This window comes from Oreochromis aureus, linkage group 9 (assembly GCF_013358895.1).
Source record: "Oreochromis aureus strain Israel breed Guangdong linkage group 9, ZZ_aureus, whole genome shotgun sequence".
Classification (NCBI taxonomy): domain Eukaryota; kingdom Metazoa; phylum Chordata; class Actinopteri; order Cichliformes; family Cichlidae; genus Oreochromis; species Oreochromis aureus.
The window spans coordinates 6,679,226-6,697,766 of record NC_052950.1 but is presented as its reverse complement, the minus strand read 5'-3'; the positions used below and the strand labels follow the sequence as shown (position 1 = coordinate 6,697,766).

The following is an 18,541-nucleotide window of genomic DNA, read 5'->3' as shown; positions in this document are numbered from 1 at the left end:
AGAATAAAAGCCTGGTCTTTCTTATCATCAGAGAAAGAAAGACATGAGTTTATTCGCAACGGATACATTAAAAACTGTTTGTATTGGCCTGTAAAATCCAATATTTGAGTACATCCATCCATCCATCCATCCATTCGCTTCCGCTTATCCTTTTCAGGGTCGCGGGGGGGCGCTGGAGCCTATCCCAGCTGTCATAGGGCGAGAGGCGGGGTACACCCTGGACAGGTCGCCAGTCTGTCGCAGGGCCAACACACAGGGACAGACAACCATTCACACTCACATTCACTCGCACATTCACACCTAGTGGCATACCAATAAAAAAAAAAACGTGACACTGCAAACTTAAACCAGTGATATAGCAGCATATAGTTGACAGTCATGCAGAATAAAACATGTAGAACACTTTATAACTTTGAAATTCTTACACAACCTGATTCACTGTGATGGATTCATTCACACAGTGAATCAGGTCGTCGATGAGCATACAGATGCCGGTCCCTTTGTTTGGCCTGACAAATGCTGCTGCCTGAAAGCTACAATCACCGATAAAACATTCAGTATTTTTAACTACATCATCATAAATATCATTATTGCAAATTTCGATGAAATATCGTGATATCATTTTGAGGCTATACCACCCACCCCTACATAGGTGACATTATATTAGGTACATTCATCCTGTATTAACAGCTTCAAAGACATATCGAGTTCGCATCAGTGTCAGCCGACGTCTAAGTTTGTGTTATCAGACATGAAACTGCAGCGTTGAGTGATGTCGCCCTGCTGCTGCCACAGAAATCATTAATGGTGGTGTAGCAGGCTGGTGGATGGATGCAGAGGAGGTGGAGGAACATTAGTTCGTCTGTCAAAGAGATGTTTGGACTGGACTATCAAATGAAACGTCACTTCTAATGCACATTAGGATCTTCAACAAACACGTGGACAAATAAATCGGGTTTTTTGGTCTGTAATCTTATCTAGGTGATAAGGTTATTTGGAAACTATGTGATAATAGTTTCACTTTCAGCTGTAGAAGAATATTTTCACCAGAAACAAAAAAGAAATAAAGAAAACCTGTGTAGTAAAAAAAATAAAAGTAACTGTCAGTCCTCGGGTGTCCAGAAACACAACGTTTAAAAGCTCCAACGCTCTAACTGCTGCACAGCTCAACAACCAATCAGCATCATGGAATCTAAAAGGCTCCTCTTGGATGTCTTCGTCTTGCAGCACTGAGCTAACAGCAGCTCACACTTGCTCTCTGAGCTATTGGTAAAAGCAGTTGGTAAAAATGTCTTTACCACAGTGTAGAAAAAGAAAAACCTCCCAAACCATTTTGTTCCTCATTCAGCCACTTTGCTGACAGCCCACCTGCAAATGAAGCGGAGGGGGGGGGGGGGATCCATAAATCTTTTATGCTCCATAATGGCTTGTTCACATTACCTGCCCACACCTCGGCCTCCACGGAGCAGATCAGGCCTGAAAACCACTGCAAGCATACGGAGCACTTCAAACACTCAAAGCCTCTCCAGGCCTGCGCTGTGGTCGCATCCATGAATTATAGAAATGATCTAATTGTTTTCTCATTTGGAAATACTGGGGGCCCTCCTCTTTGCATCTCAGTTTTAACGGCCTGCGGTTTTCAGCGGGGCGCACGACTCAGTGCTGCCTACCTTTGACACGTTTGTAGAATCCAGGGTGGTCCATCCTGTCAAAACAGAGCCAGAGCTGAGGTATGAGTTAAACCTGTTGCAATAAATTAACACATAGGCAAAGAGAGTGGAGGTGGTTCAGAGTAGTGGCTTCAATCAGAGGAGGGCATGTGGTGGAAAGAAAAGAGCCTGGAGGCTGGATGAAAAGTTCTGTTTAACTCCCTTAGAAAAAGTACAGAAGATAAATACTGCCAAGAAAGAGGGAAAAGTCACACGAGGTATTCTGCTTACAGTATTAAAAATCTAACATACATGTGACTCACACATGATGTCACACATCGCACAGCTTTTGTCATCTGTGAGATACGGTCAGTCATAGATTCTAAACCCTCACATTAATGTCAGCGGGCTAATATACAGGCTGAAATGTTAAATCAAACCAGGGAATCCACCAACAGCGAGCTTTGTGGTTGATCAACTGGAAAACACTTTCTATTTCATTTGGGAGATCCTGAAAACCAGGTAAGAATGAGATCGTTGGTGAGATCTTCTGCTAGGCTGCTGTCTTCAGGTGATTGACCTGGCCATTGAAGAACTCCTTTCTTTGCTTTGAGGAACTCTCGGGTCGATTTTGCAGTTTGCTTTGGCTTATCCATCTGCAGTGTGAAGCGCTGTCTCATCAGTTTTGCAGCATTCGGCTGAATCTGAGCAGCGAGCATGGTCCTGTACACTTTAGTTCATCCTGCTATTTTTGTTAGTAGTTTGTATCGACAAACACAATTTACAGGTTTCTGCTGACAGCCAGGCCTGTGCCATAACATCGCCTTCAGCGTGTTTCACAGATGCTGTGGAAAGCTTTGGATCATTTCTCTTCTCATTCTGACAGAAGTTAATCTTTGTTTCATCTGTGAAAACTTTTTTTGTCACATCTGCAGCTGATCTGTCACTATGTTGTGTCCTCTTCTGTTGTGCTTCTTTATGTGTGTGTGAGCTTTGCAGTCTTTTTCTATTCGCTGGTGCTTTTGACCTCTCCAGGTCACTGTACTTTCACGTTTTCTGTCAAAGTCCAATCTAGCCTTGCTGTTTTTAGTATAGGCAAAGGTTTACACCGTGTTGTAAACGCTGTTTACATTCATGACATTAGACACTGATTATGATACACCTACCTCCCCAAGAGTGTTTTAGTTGCCTGCTGTGGTCTTTTAGGCCTTTTGGTTTTCTTTGTACAGCACTGCTAATTTGGCTACTCTTAAAGTTTTTGTTCTCTCCTTCGCTCCATTAACATTTCTTTGGACCTCATACTGAGTTTCAGTGAAAAGATACCAAATGTATTGTCAACAGTTTGAATAAACTCCAGATCTCTGACTTAATTCGACTTAATTTGTCATTAAATAATGAGGCAAGAAGCCTCATCAGGCCAAGAAACTACTACTATCATATATATCCACAAAAAATGATATGAAAAAGAGGTTACTGAAGTTAACAGGGTGAAAAAAAACCCATTTTACCTAACTAAAATAAAAAGACTTAAAGAATATTCTGAAACTATAAAAACAAGAAGTGTCTTTAGTTGACGTCTTTGATGTGCATGTTTATTGTGGCAGTATACATGGCGGTGTTTGAATTCTGAATATTAGCTCTGATCTTACCTTTTTCCCCCGACAAATGCCACATTCCAAAAATCAAGGAAAATGAAACACTGAAGCTAATAAAAACTAAATTAAATTAAAGCAAACCCACTCTGGAAACTTCCACATATGGAGACGACTACAGAAAATATACACACAGGCTCTGTGTGGCTTTCAGCAAAGCAGAGTTTGCTCCGCTTCGTGCTTCTTAATCAGAACTGACACTGTGGCAATTACCTAATTAGACATCAATTAATCCACACCCTTCAGGTCTGCAGCCACGTTTGACCTGAGACGGAACGACAAAAACGGCGTTTGAAGAACGGAGAAATCAGATTAATGGAAGTGGAGCGGCAGAGGTTGGGCCGCGTTCAAGAAATCTCCAGAAATACACCGACGTTTCATTTCATAATTAACAGGTAGGAAAATAATTGATTGAGACATGAAAGCTTAATCACTCAATTCAATAAGCAGGATATCAGTGCTGAGTAGATTAATTCAATTATGTAATTAAAGACGAGGGAAAGGGGGGAAGCTTTAGAGCTGATTGAAGGTTAAACAGCCTGCTAACCTTTTCTTCACTTCACATCCACACAGCCACCACAGCACACACCGACGTGGGTTTGTCTTGTTTTTTTATTAGACATAGCAATTTCACAAACAGCAGTTAGCCTGAAAAGTACATTCAAATGTATGCTTGACCATGCGCAAACACTCCAGATACACCTGCAAACAAAAGTAACAGTCGGTCACTTTTTTTTTTCTTTTTCACAATCCGTCTATTTTTCACGTTTTTGATTCAAACTTCAACAAAGTCAGACTCTTTCACTGGTTCGCCATCAAAAGCACACATACCTCAGTCACTACGACAGTTTAACAGCTACTTTCTTTCCCTGTACATACGCTCCAAAAGGATTTAAAGGCTCTTCTTTGCATTCGAACAGCCGGGCGCCATGTTCCCCTGTCTGAACACTTTAATATTAGCTTACGTGAGGAGAAGGGTCAGCAAATTCACGTGAAATGGTAACACTGAAGTTCCCAGAAGTCCGCTTTGTTGGTTTCCAGTAACACCAGGACTGAGGTCGGCGACCTTTCTCGCCACTGAAGTTTTAATGAAGTTCACGAAGGATCGCGGCCGGCTTAACGCAAATGTTAACAAAGCACGTTAGACTACACGACACACAGTTTGTTACAAAGTGGCAACACAGGGATGCTTCTGCTCCGATGTTATGCCATTTACCTCACTCAGTACACTTGTGTGCCAAAGGGTTAATGGCCAACACTGGTTGAAAGTGGGGGCAGGGGTGTCACTAATAAGTGGGATAAGTGTAATTCCAGTTCATCCAAGAGCCAAAAGACAGTCTGTTAGCTTAACACTGATTATTTTTCCACCTTATCCAAATACTCAAAGGGCTCACACGTCACAAACGAAGCTCCACGACACAGAAACCAGATCCACTCCCTGGTCGGATTCCACCAAGAGGCGCGAGCAGCTCCACTTTCATTTACTGGCCACAGGGAATCCAGTGTATGTGAAAAACACCTGAATACTCAAATCCACCAAATCGTCCACACGTCATCGCAGCACCACTCTGAAAAAAACTCATCCGGCCCCACTACTCGTAGCACGAATGGCAACTGAACAAGTGGGTGAGATTTATACACTTTGTTTTTTTCTTTTAAATCATCTCCAAAACTTCTTTAAGTGCAACACTTTAGGAATTTTTTTTCTGCTTGGTCCACAGCAATGTTCAATTCAGTCCAGAAACAAAAGAGAGGAGGGGAAATGGAAAACAAGTCCGTGTTTGAAAAGTGTGGCATCCTCTTCCTGAGTAGGCACCTCTACCTACCAAAAATACTTTCGTACTCTAGCAGTATAAGCTCCACTATCTGGTTCTGGTAGACCATGTGGACCGCAATGTTGCCCGTCTCTGTCTCAGGCCTCAGCAGCGTGGGTCCGAACACGATGGCCACGCTCTGTGTGGTCATGCGGTTGGCCTCTCCGTGGTCCACCACCCTGGAGGGAAGAGGAGAATGGGGAGAAGAGGAGATTTAGAGATCGCACATTTTATAAACAGCTTCAGGTGTTCGACGGCGTTCCGGTTTCATCTGGAGAAAAGTGCATTACATACATCTTTAAGGCTCGAGCCGGAGCACAGAGGCAAACTCGGTAACACGACAGAACGCTCCAGGCAAGAGCATAATAGTCTTTTTAAATAGAATCTACATCCTTGCATGCAGATGCACAAAACAATAACATATTCATGGAGCAAAGGAAAAAAAAAAGGCAGATTAAATCCCCCTGCTGATATACCTAGACCTCCATACACAGAATGTCACGCTATAAATTTCCTCATGAAACACCACTTCACAGGTACTGAATTACAGCAAACACAGCACCATATAAATGCAAATCGGAAAGCTAGGCAAATGTCATTGTGAACATATGATATTGCCACTGGCTGCAGTGAGCCAAGAATACACAGCTGGCTCAAGTTTGTGTTTGCATATAGGCTGATCGGAATGAGGGAGGGTAAACAAGCTGAACGGGTCCGTTTGAGCCACGCATGTGAAACTCGTTCAAGTAAAACGTGACCAAATAAATCAAAGAGGACGGGCATTAGAGAACACACACTTGAAGGCTTTTACTTTCTCCGTGTCGGATGTTCCTCATAAATGTTTATCACCAGTTATATTTTTCAAAATGACTGCTGATGAGTTGGCCAACTAGTTATTATCCTGGGCTTCACACTGGGATGATCCGTGGGCTGGTTACAGTTCTCAGGATGTACTTTTCCCATGTGTTTATACAGACACAGGTCCTAATATTTGTTTTTATTTGACGGATCTTCAGGGTAAAATGATTCATATCTGGGCTGAAACAATGTTTTGTCATTATACCTTAGTGTATAACAAAATACACAGTGGTGTCTCGGAGTAATAAATAACTAACATACAACACAGTGGCTTTAATTCAGAGAATATACGACTTTAATCTGGAAACTAAGAGCTGAACAAGTCTGACCGATGACTTCCTTACTTCTGAAGACAGTGATGAGATTTCACGGGTTTCACGGTCTGAAGAAGTTATTTATTAAATGGATGAATGAAAAGTGTCCCTGCGCACTGCTTACCTCCTCAGGTGTTTGAAGAGGATTTGCATTGTGTCATGGTTGGGCTTTGGCAACTTCTTGATTAAATCTTTGATCGAATTCACTCGCTGCTTGTAGTCGGAGCACTCTGAAGAGGAGAAGCAGAATAAGTGAAAACACATGGATGCAGTGCCACCTTGTGGTCACACCAGGCAAAGGATTTAACCTAAAGATTGAGAGCGGCACTATTTTAACCGTATAACTCACTGATGGCGTTCACAAAGTCATTGAAGGATCCGTATGAGAACAGAGGCTCAGGAAGCTCCCTGAAGAACATCTTGAGAGCTCCGGTGGTGACGTGGATGTCCTCCCACTTGCTATCATTGAGATCCACCTTCTCATCTGACAGATGACGAGGAGGTAAGGCAGAACACAACTATTACCAGAAAAATGACCCTTTACATCACATCACATATAGAGATTATACAGTGTAACTAGATCTTACCATGATTCACAGCAAAGCGAAGCTTCTGGATCACTGCCAGGTTCCCGCTCACTCGATATAAGCCGTCAATATTAAGACCTGTGGGTGGAGGTGAGAGGAAGGGAACACAGACAGGAGCAGGGAGTGTAAACGACAAGGCCGCGTTTGTGTTTCCTGACTTTAAAGCAGCAGCACCAACAAAGAGAGACTGATCAAACGCTTTTCTCTTCACTGCTTCACTTTGTGTTGCTCTGGAACAAACTGCAGGTAGTCTGTATGAAAACAGTTATGTTGATGCTTGAAAGAGACTAAAATTATGCCTGATACAGAAAGTCGCAGCATCAGAAGCAAAAACAATTAAAAAAAAATGAAATTCCACACAGATGTTTAATATTCTGAACTGGCTGAAGTGGCAGAAAACCTGAGTTTACTTCTGAAAGACTCTGCCTCTCTCCGCCATGGCCTTGGACACATGTCATGTTACTGGCCTGTATCTTTGGAACCTCATAGGCTGGAAGATCTCTTTATTTTTGTATTTACTGATTTTCAAACATTTTTTCATTTAAATACTTTTACACTCTTCCAGTTTACGACTCAGGTAATTGGCTCTTGTACTTTTAACCTCTGGAACTCTGTTGTTTAATGTGTGTGAAAAAATAATGCAACTGTAACAAACGACTGACTGAACATGAAATAAAACTGAGCCCAAACCATCGCCATGGTGATGCATGATTCATAGCAACATATTCTGGATTCTTTAAATTAGAATGGGAGAGCTTAATGTCTGCATTCGTGAAGTTGTATAAAAAAAATCTATAAAAATAATAAGCAGTGTGTCATATGCGTATGTCTGGGGGGCTCGTACCTGTGTTCTCCACATGGTCGATGCACATTTTGACAAAGTTGGGCACTGATGTGTTCTCCCGCTGACACAGACTGGTCAGACTGCAGCCAAACACCTGATCTGTGAGCACACACAAACATTTATTTCCATCTTTCGCCCGTCTGGTGGAACATCACAGAGCACTCGCTGCAGTCACGTGCGTAGAGCTGCTGTCCGCTTACCTTTGATGTATCCTTTGTCTCGGACAGCCTGGTATGTGGGTCGACGAGTGAGGAACTTCTTGAGCTTCATCCTGGTTTTCTTCTGGTCTGATGAATCCATGCTCACAGAGTTCTTCATTGCTGTAGGAAGACAGGCTTCATGCGAGTGCCTCTCTTTTGCAAACACACTGAATGTCCATTCTGCAGCGCAGGGACACTCGCAGACTTACCTCGGCTCTTCTTAGAGTCCCGGTGCTCCTTCTCCTTGTCGTGTTTCTCAGCTCCTGGAGACTCAGGCATGTCCTCCTCAATGGCTTCATCCGACTCCCATGCCTGGACGGGGAAGACACATACATAAGCTGGCTCAGACTGAATTTGCTCTCAGTTTCTATTTATTCTGTCCACTCCTGAGTATTTAACCTTTCACTGCAGTTTGTTTAAACAGGTGTAAACTGTGATTTCAGCTCTGGCTGGGCTTGCACTGAATTGTGGGAAAAGTATCTAAATTAAAGGTAAAGCTTCTGTGTCTTCCACTCACATGTGTGTTGATGGTCTCTGTAAGGGCGCGGTACCAGTCACTGATGATACTGTCAATCTCGGACTGGATCAGGAGCTCTGTTCCCTGACGGGTCTTCAGCTAGAGGAGGAAAGGATAAAAAGCCAAAAAAGCTCAGCTTGTTCTGACATGTTTGAACCAAAAATGACTGAAAAAACAAGAGCTGAGAGTTGGGAGCAGGTCCAATGGTTCCAGCACCTCGATGACGTGCTTTTTGCTTGATTTGTCCTTGGAGGCCCACTCCACTGTCCCCCCGCGCAGATCCACAGTGAACTCAGGCTTCGACTGATTGCTGCCAAACTTCTGGAACAGAGAGACGAGACACAGTATGAGAGACAACAGCTGACACACACATGATATAACAGGGATGTCCTGCTGTGTCCGTACAAGGATGAAACCAGATATGCAACAAAGGGGTAAAGACTTTACACTGGACTCAGTAAATAACACAACAGTTAATAAAATAGTCGTTAAATCATCTAAGAACCTCAGTTATGTTCATTAATATTGCATCGATGTCAGAGGAATCACTGGTGAAGCAGGAGGTACATATTGGATCTCTTCACACACACAGATCTTTAGTTTTGTGTTACGAAAAAGCAAAAAGGCCATTAGTTATTTATATTAATGTCATGCATATTAATGAACACGATGTTCGGAGGTTTTAAATCTGACAGCGTTGTAATTCAGTCAGAGCTATTCCTGGAAATATCACCGGAAAGTGATGAACACTGTGAGCCTCCTAAAACTCTCTTCTTGTCAGACAAGCGGTCCATATGTCAAATGCCTGAAACTGTGCGAACGGATCCTTGACATCAACGCCTGGTCCGACACCCCAGCAGAAAGCACTGCTTAATGCACGTAGGAGCAGTTCATCAACGCCAACACTGTCCCCAAAGTGTTGCTCTTCATGTGTGGATAACTTTCTGGAAGGGAATGCCAGGACACGACCCATCACTGTTATTAATCACTAGAGCTGTGGTGTGAGCACCGACCCATCATAAAACAAGGTCAGTTATAAGGATCTACACTTGTTGTAAATGACCAAGACAAGATTTTAAATTTGGCACTGGATTGTAGAGTGACTTGCTTTATTTTATTGTGCCTCACTCTGGACAATGTAATATATTTTTGGAATAAGACCAGGGAACCCTCTGACTGCTTGGTCCTGGACCTATGCTTGGTAGGCCCTGTTAGCATTCTGTATTTACTCCCTGTGTCTTTATATGCTGCTATAAATGTCAACTCTTGCCTCCTCTCTCTCCCAGTATGCATTTTGTCCATGTCTCTCCTTTTCTCTTACTCCTCACTCCACACACAGCTACCAGCCAGGGGTTTCTTCCAGCTAAACGAAATATCAGTACAGCTCTTAAAAATCTTTCAGTGACATCACAGAGAAACTGTATGAAACACACTGATGCTGCTGTTGGGTGTGAACTTTTCATGAAGGTTTGATTACACTTTGTTGTTCCTCTCTTTAAATCACTTTTCTATAGTTACTGGAATGCTGATTTTCTTTAAACTCTTTGCATTTTTTCTTTCTTTTCTGCATATTTTTACTCACTTAATATTTAAAGAGCATTCCATTTATCAATAAAGCATTAAACACACTTGCCCTAAGTAAAATACAAGTGCATGTCCTCCTGAGGAGAGACACACTGCATACACTTTTATCCAACAGAATAATTTAAGTCCTCTTTATTAACTATTTTCTGTTTGTATGAGTGACTTGCATGGGCTCCACTGCTGCTCATTAGTGTGTCTAAGGCTACGTCCACACTAGCCCGGATAGATTTGAAAATGGCGTTTTCGTCTGAAAACGCTCCGCGTCCACACTATCGGAGTTGTGCGTCCACATTGAAGCGACCGAAAACGCTTACGTTCCAGTACTGCGCATGGGTGAAGCGCAAGACGATTCGACCTGCCTCATTTCTGTCTGCCGTTTATTTACTTTCCGTCTCTTTGAAACGTTGCGGCAAAATGTCGAGGAAAAGCACTGAGTTTTTTAAATGGACTAATAATGAGGTGGAGTTGTTCTTGCGAGTAACACAAAAGTACAAAGTTGCAAAAGTGAGTGATAATTAAAGAATTTGAAGAAAAGCTATCTGAAGCATGTACAACCTGATATTAATCTTTAATAGGACTGTCAAAATTGAGCGCAAACAAAACAACTGCTGTATAATGCCCTCCGCTATCTTAGGTACTTGCTCTCCAAGTACCAGGTAAAATGTGCAAGTTTAATGCCACAAAGTGCAACAAAGATCAAAAATGTATGGTAGCTGCTTTCTTGTAAATTTAAGATAAAAGTATAAATATCACACAACCTTTAAAAGACTCCTTTGATCTCTCTCTAAACTGCTGTTTCTCTAAAGTGAAGTTAAGGTGAGTTAAGCTTGACAAACACACGTCAGTGGTCAGTCACAGCAGGGGTGAATGAACAAATGGGAGAGAGGTGGGAGCGCATGCAGAGAGAGAGGGAACATACAGCGGCAGCCTGACCGGGCCTACAGTTCACATAGGAGACAGCAGGACGGGGCTTGACTGAGTGCTTCCAGCTGCTAAGAAGAGTGAGGAGCAGCTCTGGGATAGAGTCGCTGCGGTAGTAAGACTTCAGAGAGAAGAGGAGAAAACTAATGAACAGAAGGTGACAAAGGTCACAACACAGATGGCATGAAGGCCGGTGAATACGCAGGAATATGGAAAAGGAAAATATCAGAGAAACAAATGGAATGATTTAAAAAAATAAAAATAAAAAGAAGAAGTCAGAGGTCACAGGATACATACCCAGCTGGTGCTGCCCCCCTGACCCTTTGCAAAGAGCAGGGATGAGCCCTGCAGCACAGTCCAGGAGGAGGTCCAGTTCTTCCTGTTAGTCAGGACAAACGTGTTAACGACATTCTGTGGATGCAGAAAACACTTTTAGAGAGTAATCACTTCTTACCTGACTTTCTTTCCATTCTCTGTGATTTTGGTGACATTGAGAACTCCACACTTCTCTGAAGGCTGAGGAGAGAGACACAGTGGCAGATAAAAACCTGCTGGAACACATGTTTGAAAATACACACACACACACACACACACACACACACACACACACACACACACACACACACACACACACACACACACACACACACACACACACACACACACACACACACACACACACACACACACACACACACACACGACAAGCAAATGGAGCGGAGCAAACTGAGTCTTAAAGCTGCTGTGTTCATAGCTAAACACCACCAGCAGATGGCGCCCTAATGCTGCAGCAAAGTGTTGAAATAGTAGTTTAGTAGGTAGGTGATAGGTTTGATGCAGGTAAATATGGCATGCAGCACACTATAGTAAACCAAATGGGTTGTTGAAAAGATGAAAGACGAGAAGTGTTGTCTTTACATGCAGAGACAGCAGGATGATGATATGCAGTGTGCAGTGCAAGCTGGGATACTAACGGTCAAGGGGTGCTTAGGAGATGAGGGGCAGGAGTCAGAGTCTGGAGAGCTCTGCTTGGGCACCGAAGCACACTCCTACCAACAAGAGGCACAGTGTGATAAGTCACTAATAACTATACATGAAGACAGCAGGTCTGAGGTTAGTGAGTGATGGAGAAGAAACCTGGGATGGAATCACAAGAATGAGTTATTGTTAATAGATGTCATCAAAAGATAAAGACAGAAAAAAGACAAGTTAGGGTTTGAATTGTAAACATCTTGGATTTTGGCTACAGAGATGTTCAATATTTTGTCCAATATGCTGCTCCTTTTCCTGATCTCCATCCTGCATCAACAACAATGTACACTGAAGAAACTAACAAAACACAAAATGCTGTGTTTAAAACTAGCCACTCATGCAGTTAGTTCTTTTAACTCATGCATATTGTTATATCCCATATTAGAACCATTTCTTTAATGCGACTTGCTAAACTTTGCATCAGGGAGGGTTGAAAAAAAAGAAAGAAAGAAAGAAAAAAGAAGTGCCTTGCATAATAAAAAGTGCAGGGACCAGTTTTTGGAGCTTTGCCCAAACTGAAGGCTAAAGTTGAGGATGTCTGAATCTCTGCAGCTTCTCCTTTCTTTTATCAGTTTGTATTCTGTGAGCTTTCCTTTCCCTGAGAGGAAAGTGAGAAAAGCTTGTGGTGATTCATTTTCTAATATCTAAAAAGTTTATTTTCCTCCTGACTTAAAAGTTAAAAATCCATTTCAGACCATTTTACAATAGTTTACTTTTCCTACCTGTGAAATAGGAAGAAAAAGGTTCTCCAGTTGAAACAGGTGAAAAGAAAATTAGCCAAGTTTGTGAAAAAGTTTCTTAGGTAAAAAAAAAATCAAAACAAAAATTTATTTTCAACCTGTGAAAAAAGTTCTTCAGAGAAGCTTTGACAGGGGGAAAAAGCCACCCACCAAAAAAACCATTACAGAAACAAATATTTTTGTTCTCACAAGAGACAAAAACAGAAAAGCACTCTCACAAACTAAATGCGCAAAGACACAAGCGAGACCGACAACTGACCCAGCTGGTAACAGATGTTGCATTGTTAAAAGGAATTCAGGGACATTCAAGTGTCAGCGTGTGGGTTTGTGAGCTGAACTTTGTGGCTCTGGTCTGTTTTACATGTCACAAGATTGTATCCCATACAACATGATGAGCAGGTGTCCACTGTCCTCACAGAGATATGCTGGCTACACACACCATGAAGTCTTCCCCAGATAAAACAAACTTGTTAATCCATTTTTATTGGCCATCATTAATTTTCACAACAACCTGTTCTCTTCTTTTCACACACAGAATAATTCACCACCTTTCCATATGCTGAACTCCAACTGTCATTAGTGTTAAAGTGCACACAAAACACAGCATGAACAACACAGGAAAGCCTGTTTCCATCAGCCTAACACTGTTTAACTCCACATTAGTGGTGGTCTCTGTCCTACCTTGTCATTGAGGTCTAAGACATAGGTGCTGTGCCTCCACTTAGTGAGGACAATGGGATCCGGCTGCTTTCTCTCCAGGCTGCGACTCTTAGGAACCTCGCCGGGCTGAGGGGAGATGTTGTACTGCAAAGAAAGAGACAAGCGGTGATGTTTACGGTCCCAGATGTTTTTCTAACAGACTTCAGATTCCCTTCTTTCCCACCTCTCCTTTTACTGTCCACAGGATCATTGGACAGAGGAAGTTTCCTTACACGGCAGGCATTGTTTACAGTAAAGTCCACTGACTGTACCTGCGTGTGCACTAGACCACTGTTTACTCACTCTGAGAACGAAGCGGTCTATTCTGATCGCCTCTAAAGCCTCCAGATTAGGTGGTAAAGTGCCACTAATAGCCAGTCACTTAGAGTTCAACGTAAACTTGGCTCTTCCATGAGCTCTCAGACCTTCATCCACTTACAACAACAGGACTGGTCTCAACACTGCTAGGATGAGCCAAAGTGTGTTACAGTGCAGTGGTGCCAGGTGATGTAATACGACAAGAGTAGTCATTGTCCCAGGAAGGAACCTGCATTAAGTGGTGGATGACTGATGTAAAGAGCAAAGACAAAGCACATGGACAGCCAAGTTCATCATGTAATCTTACCCTAGGCAATTCCCACTCTGACCTGGAGCCATCAGCGCTGTAGTAGTAGGGTCGGCCTTGTTCGTCCACATGTTTTATCCACTGTAAACATAAACACAGGTCAGCGGCAAATAAAGAAAAAGCATCTGATGGAAGTGCAGTCACTAAGGGTGACGGGTGAGGTCACCCAAACTCTTTTAAGCACAATCAAAATCAGACTCCACCTTCTCCTGTGTGTACTCAGACACATAGAGAGTGTGTCCATGTTCATCCAGCTCTTCAGACCAGCCCCTAGGGGGTGACCCATACTGGCTGTCAGACTGACTGGAGTGGGTGCTGTGGCAGTTTTCCTCTGAGGACAGTGGCTGTGGAGAAAGAAGGACAGAAAAGAAGACCTTAAAGCAAAGAATCGGCTGAACCAACGGTCACACATATGACCACATGACAACTGTCTGTGTTCAAACACTTGGTCAACAAAGTTTGTTCTAACAGGACACAAAGTTAGAGTCAACCAAAGTAAAAACTGGCTGCTGAGTATAAAACTCCAACATGTGAGTTACAAAGGGCGTTATGCACTTCAGCAGCATCTGCACAGCTTCATTTTGATATCACTGTAAGGTACAACACCAAATTTTAAAAGGTTGTAAAATAGTTTTCAGCACCAATCATCTTGCCCAACTGTAGGCAAGAATGTGAACACATTTTTTAAGAAAGAGAAAAACTGTAAAAGTTATGTAAACATTTTGATCCAAAATGTTGCAGCTACACTACTTACGAGGACTACAAAGAAAAAGCATACTTCGCCAGTATCAGCTTCTCTTCATTAGGTCCCTGTTGCAGGCTTACTTGTGGTTCCTAAAATATTTAAAAGTAGAATGGAAGGTGGAGCCTTCAGCTTTCAGGCCCCTCTTCTCTGGAACCAGCTTCCAGTTTGGATTCAAGAGACAGACAATATCTCTACTTTTAAGGCTTCAAACTTTCCTTTTTGATAAAGCATATAGATAGGGCTGGATCAGGTGACCTGAGCCCTCACTTAGTTACATTTCAATAGGCCTGACATACTGGGGGCTTCCCACGATGCACTGACTGTCTTTTTCACTCACCTTTTTTCCACTCTTTGTGTTTAATTCAATTCAATTTAATTTATACATCGCCAAATCACAACCACAGTCGCCTCAAGGCGCTTTATAAGGTAGACCCTACAATAATAAATACAGAGAAAAACCCAACAATCAAATGACCCCCTATAAGCAAGGACTTTGGCAACAGTGGGAAGGAAAAACTCCCTTTTAACAGGAAGAAACCTCCGGCAGAACCAGGCTCAGGGAGGGGCGGCCATCTGCTGCAACCGGTTGGGGAGAGAGAAGGAAGACAGGATAAAAGACACGCTGTAGAAGAGAGCCAGACATTAATAACAAGTATGATTTAGTGCAGAGAGGTTTATTAACACAGTGATTGAAAAAGGTGACTGAAGAAGACATACTCAATGCATCATGTGAATCCCCCAGCAGTCTACACCTATTGCAGCATAACTAAGGGAGGATTCAGGGTCACCTGATCCAGCCCTAACTATATGCTTTAGCAAAAAGGAAGGTTTTAAGCCAAATCTTAAAAGTAGAGATAGTGTAGGGTGTTTATGAACCACTTTTCATTTAATCATTAGTTATTAATCTCTGTCTTTTGTCCCATCTTCCTCTCCTCACCCCCAACCGGTCGCAGCAGATGGCTGCCCCTCCCTGAGCCTGGTTCTGCTGCAGGTTTCTTCCTGTTTAAAAAGGGAGTTTTTCTCTCCCATTGTCACCAAAGTGGTTGCTCATACAGGGGTCATCTGATTGTTGGGTTCTCTCTGTATGTATTTACCTTAAAATATAAAAGGCCTTGAGGCCTTTTATTGCCTTGGTGTTACATAAATAAAACTGAATTGAACATTAAAGTGTAATCCACATAGCAGCTAATACATAAATTAAGAGCAAAGCTTTTGGCTGCTGGTGCCAAATCAGAAAAAGAGTAGTGAAGCGTTCAGCCAACTATATTTAGTGAATATAAAAGCTGAACGACCCAAGCATCAAGTAACATTTGATGTGTTTCTTTTCTTTTATTTATTTATTGTTTTTACTTTATAGCTGACTTACGCTTTTATTTGTGTAAAAATGGTTAACAGTCACAGCTGGAAAATAACATATTGAACAACTTCACACTAGTAGCTGATGGTATTTGCAAATGTCATTGGCAGATTTATTTGTCGTGTATCACCACGTTTTTCCTCAGGCTGGTTTGAATTTCATGTTTTGAGTCTTTCAGCCAAGCAGCACAATCAACAACAATAAAACAATTTGCAACTGAGAGAAACAAGAGGTCCTGTGCGAAGCTGGAATCAACACGTTTGTTTTTAGGCTATAATAAGCCACTCCAATGCTCTATCAGTTATACTACAGTGCATTAATGCTTCACAAGGGGGCAGTGTTGGATAGTTAGGATGAAATGACAACCTACTAAGAAACTGAAACCATGGCTTCTCTATATCAAAGGCGCACTTGTCTTCCCACCTTCGTCTAACCACAACATCTTTTAGAAGTGAGGTTGACCACAACTTCAACAGAGCCTGTTTATTTAACGTGAACTGCCAGAGATGCCATTTACAGACCATTATGACCTGATTCCTGTTTCCACATCCACTCACACCTAAACCCTTTGGCCCAAACAAAGGATTATTTGTTTGAATGCTTGTTCATATTTGACATTTATGACTACTTACAGAAACAGATCATTTTTAGCATCTCTCTCCAAATACTCCAGGCACCCCTCACCTCACTCTCCGCTGTGCACTGGCTGTCTCCTCGGGTACTGCTGGTACTGCTGCTAGTATCCCTAGTGCGTGGTGGCTTCCAGGTCCGCTCCCCGGTGGCCCGGTTGTAGTAGAAGTGCCTGCCACTCAGATCTTTGTGGGTCTCCCAGTCACCCAGGATGTGGATTGGGGAGCCTGAGGGCACAGGAGGCAGGCTGGACTGAGAGATCTTCAGCTCCTGGAGGTTGGTATAGACAGGCGAGTCGGACCGGCCCTGACCTGTCGGTGATGTTGTCTGGAGGAGACAGATGGAGGAAAAGAGGGAGGAAGATCAGGATTTGTGGTGCATTCATTCACGGGTGGCTGATCATCTTTTTTTCATTTATATTCACTGAGTTGTTCTGGGAATTTACGACTGTCCTCACTTTATTCTGAAAATTCAATGACATTCCAGGAATTCCATGACCACAAGACGCCAGTGTCTGCTGACATCCAAGTATGTGTTGGACACGCTCGGCCTAGCTACAAACAGCAGCAGCTGTCACAGGGTGGGCCCAACGGTGGAACGTGATCAGCTGAGCTGTTTGCGACAGCACAGTTAGCATTACAAACATAAACACAGAATTTAGCTGCAAAGAAATATAAATGTTGCACAACAATCTAATTTCTCCATTTAGAAGAACGAAAGTGAGTGAGTGAGGAGGCAGTCGAAGGCTCTGAGCAAGTCTGGCAGTCTGCACGGCAGGATGGAGGCGGCACATGTGGCTTGCAGTCACAGAGGTTGAAATCGCACCATATCAGTGAGATTTGAACCACATGCTCTCAACAGAGTTATGTAATCATTTATCTATCAAATCAGAGGCAAATTCTCTGAGGACAAAGTCTGCTGGTATTTTAATGCAAGATTTACCCATGTAGGATAAAAGAAATGAAATGCAAAAGAAATTAAATGGTGAATTTCAGAGATTTGACTTCACAGTTTATGCATGAGGCTGTTTAATAGCTATATTAAACAATAGGTAGATTGAGTTGGTGTGAGTTGCCCAGTTTTTCAGACACCTTCTGCAGCAAGGCTCCTTGAATGTATTGGAACTGTTTCTGCTCTTGTTCACAAAGTTATTTATGAAATGGGGATCCATACTTATAACCACAGGTTATAGGTAGGGGCCCAAACATCACATAATAAACAGCAAATACAAGTATACTTGTACAATTACAACATACATTATCATACAAGCCTAAATCTTAACCTAAAACTAATGATACCATGCTGTCACACTGGCATTAGCACTGCGAGAGGTGCAGGTGTAGTTTCAACTGTTCACTAAAAGGTTTGCATATTTTCCTGGGTAACTGGGTCTTAATTCCTGGAAAGAAATATAGATTTTTGGTGCTTTGAGCACAATTTACTTCATCAAGAGAAGGCAGACATACAGCAAATTTCCTCCTAGCACACAAAAAGAGCACTACAGGTCAGAGGAAAATACAGAATTTTAAACAGAAAGTTTTCACAGGACTCTGTGCAGGCCTGTGAAGAGCTGTCCCTTTAAATGTGGCTTTTTGCCATAACAGACAGCACTGTCACGGCACAGGGACCTAACAGCTAAACATCTCCTTAGTAACCATAAATATTGCTTCAAATTGTGCAATAGCAGGTTAGAAAGATTGAAAAATTTGGGGAAACAAGCGTTAGAAAAAAAAAGGCACCCTGCACAGCAAAGGCAAGAGGAAGTAGAAAAGA

General features: G+C 42.5%; 1 protein-coding gene across 5 annotated transcripts in view; it reads right to left on the bottom strand.

Annotated features, from left to right (window-relative positions):
• Nucleotides 1-3,894: 3,894 nt before the first annotated feature.
• Nucleotides 3,895-18,541, bottom strand: part of arhgap12b (Rho GTPase activating protein 12b) — a 65,135-nt gene continuing 50,488 nt past the window's right edge. For 2 of the 5 annotated variants that reach the window (XM_031754838.2, XM_039617542.1), the window contains 16 exons: nt 16,823-17,095; nt 14,240-14,380; nt 14,037-14,117; nt 13,394-13,516; nt 11,915-11,989; nt 11,395-11,456; nt 11,238-11,319; nt 8,652-8,756; nt 8,436-8,534; nt 8,128-8,230; nt 7,919-8,038; nt 7,719-7,817; nt 6,875-6,952; nt 6,637-6,771; nt 6,412-6,517; nt 3,895-5,294 (listed from right to left, as the gene is read on the bottom strand). In XM_031754838.2, the coding sequence (XP_031610698.1) occupies nt 5,120-5,294; nt 6,412-6,517; nt 6,637-6,771; nt 6,875-6,952; nt 7,719-7,817; nt 7,919-8,038; nt 8,128-8,230; nt 8,436-8,534; nt 8,652-8,756; nt 11,238-11,319; nt 11,395-11,456; nt 11,915-11,989; nt 13,394-13,516; nt 14,037-14,117; nt 14,240-14,380; nt 16,823-17,095 (1,857 nt within the window). In that variant the 3' untranslated portion in view covers nt 3,895-5,119. The remainder of the gene's footprint in view (nt 5,295-6,411; nt 6,518-6,636; nt 6,772-6,874; nt 6,953-7,718; nt 7,818-7,918; nt 8,039-8,127; nt 8,231-8,435; nt 8,535-8,651; nt 8,757-11,237; nt 11,320-11,394; nt 11,457-11,914; nt 11,990-13,393; nt 13,517-14,036; nt 14,118-14,239; nt 14,381-16,822; nt 17,096-18,541) is intronic. The other 3 variants (XM_031754845.2, XM_039617543.1, XM_039617544.1) reach the window with 3 other exon arrangements.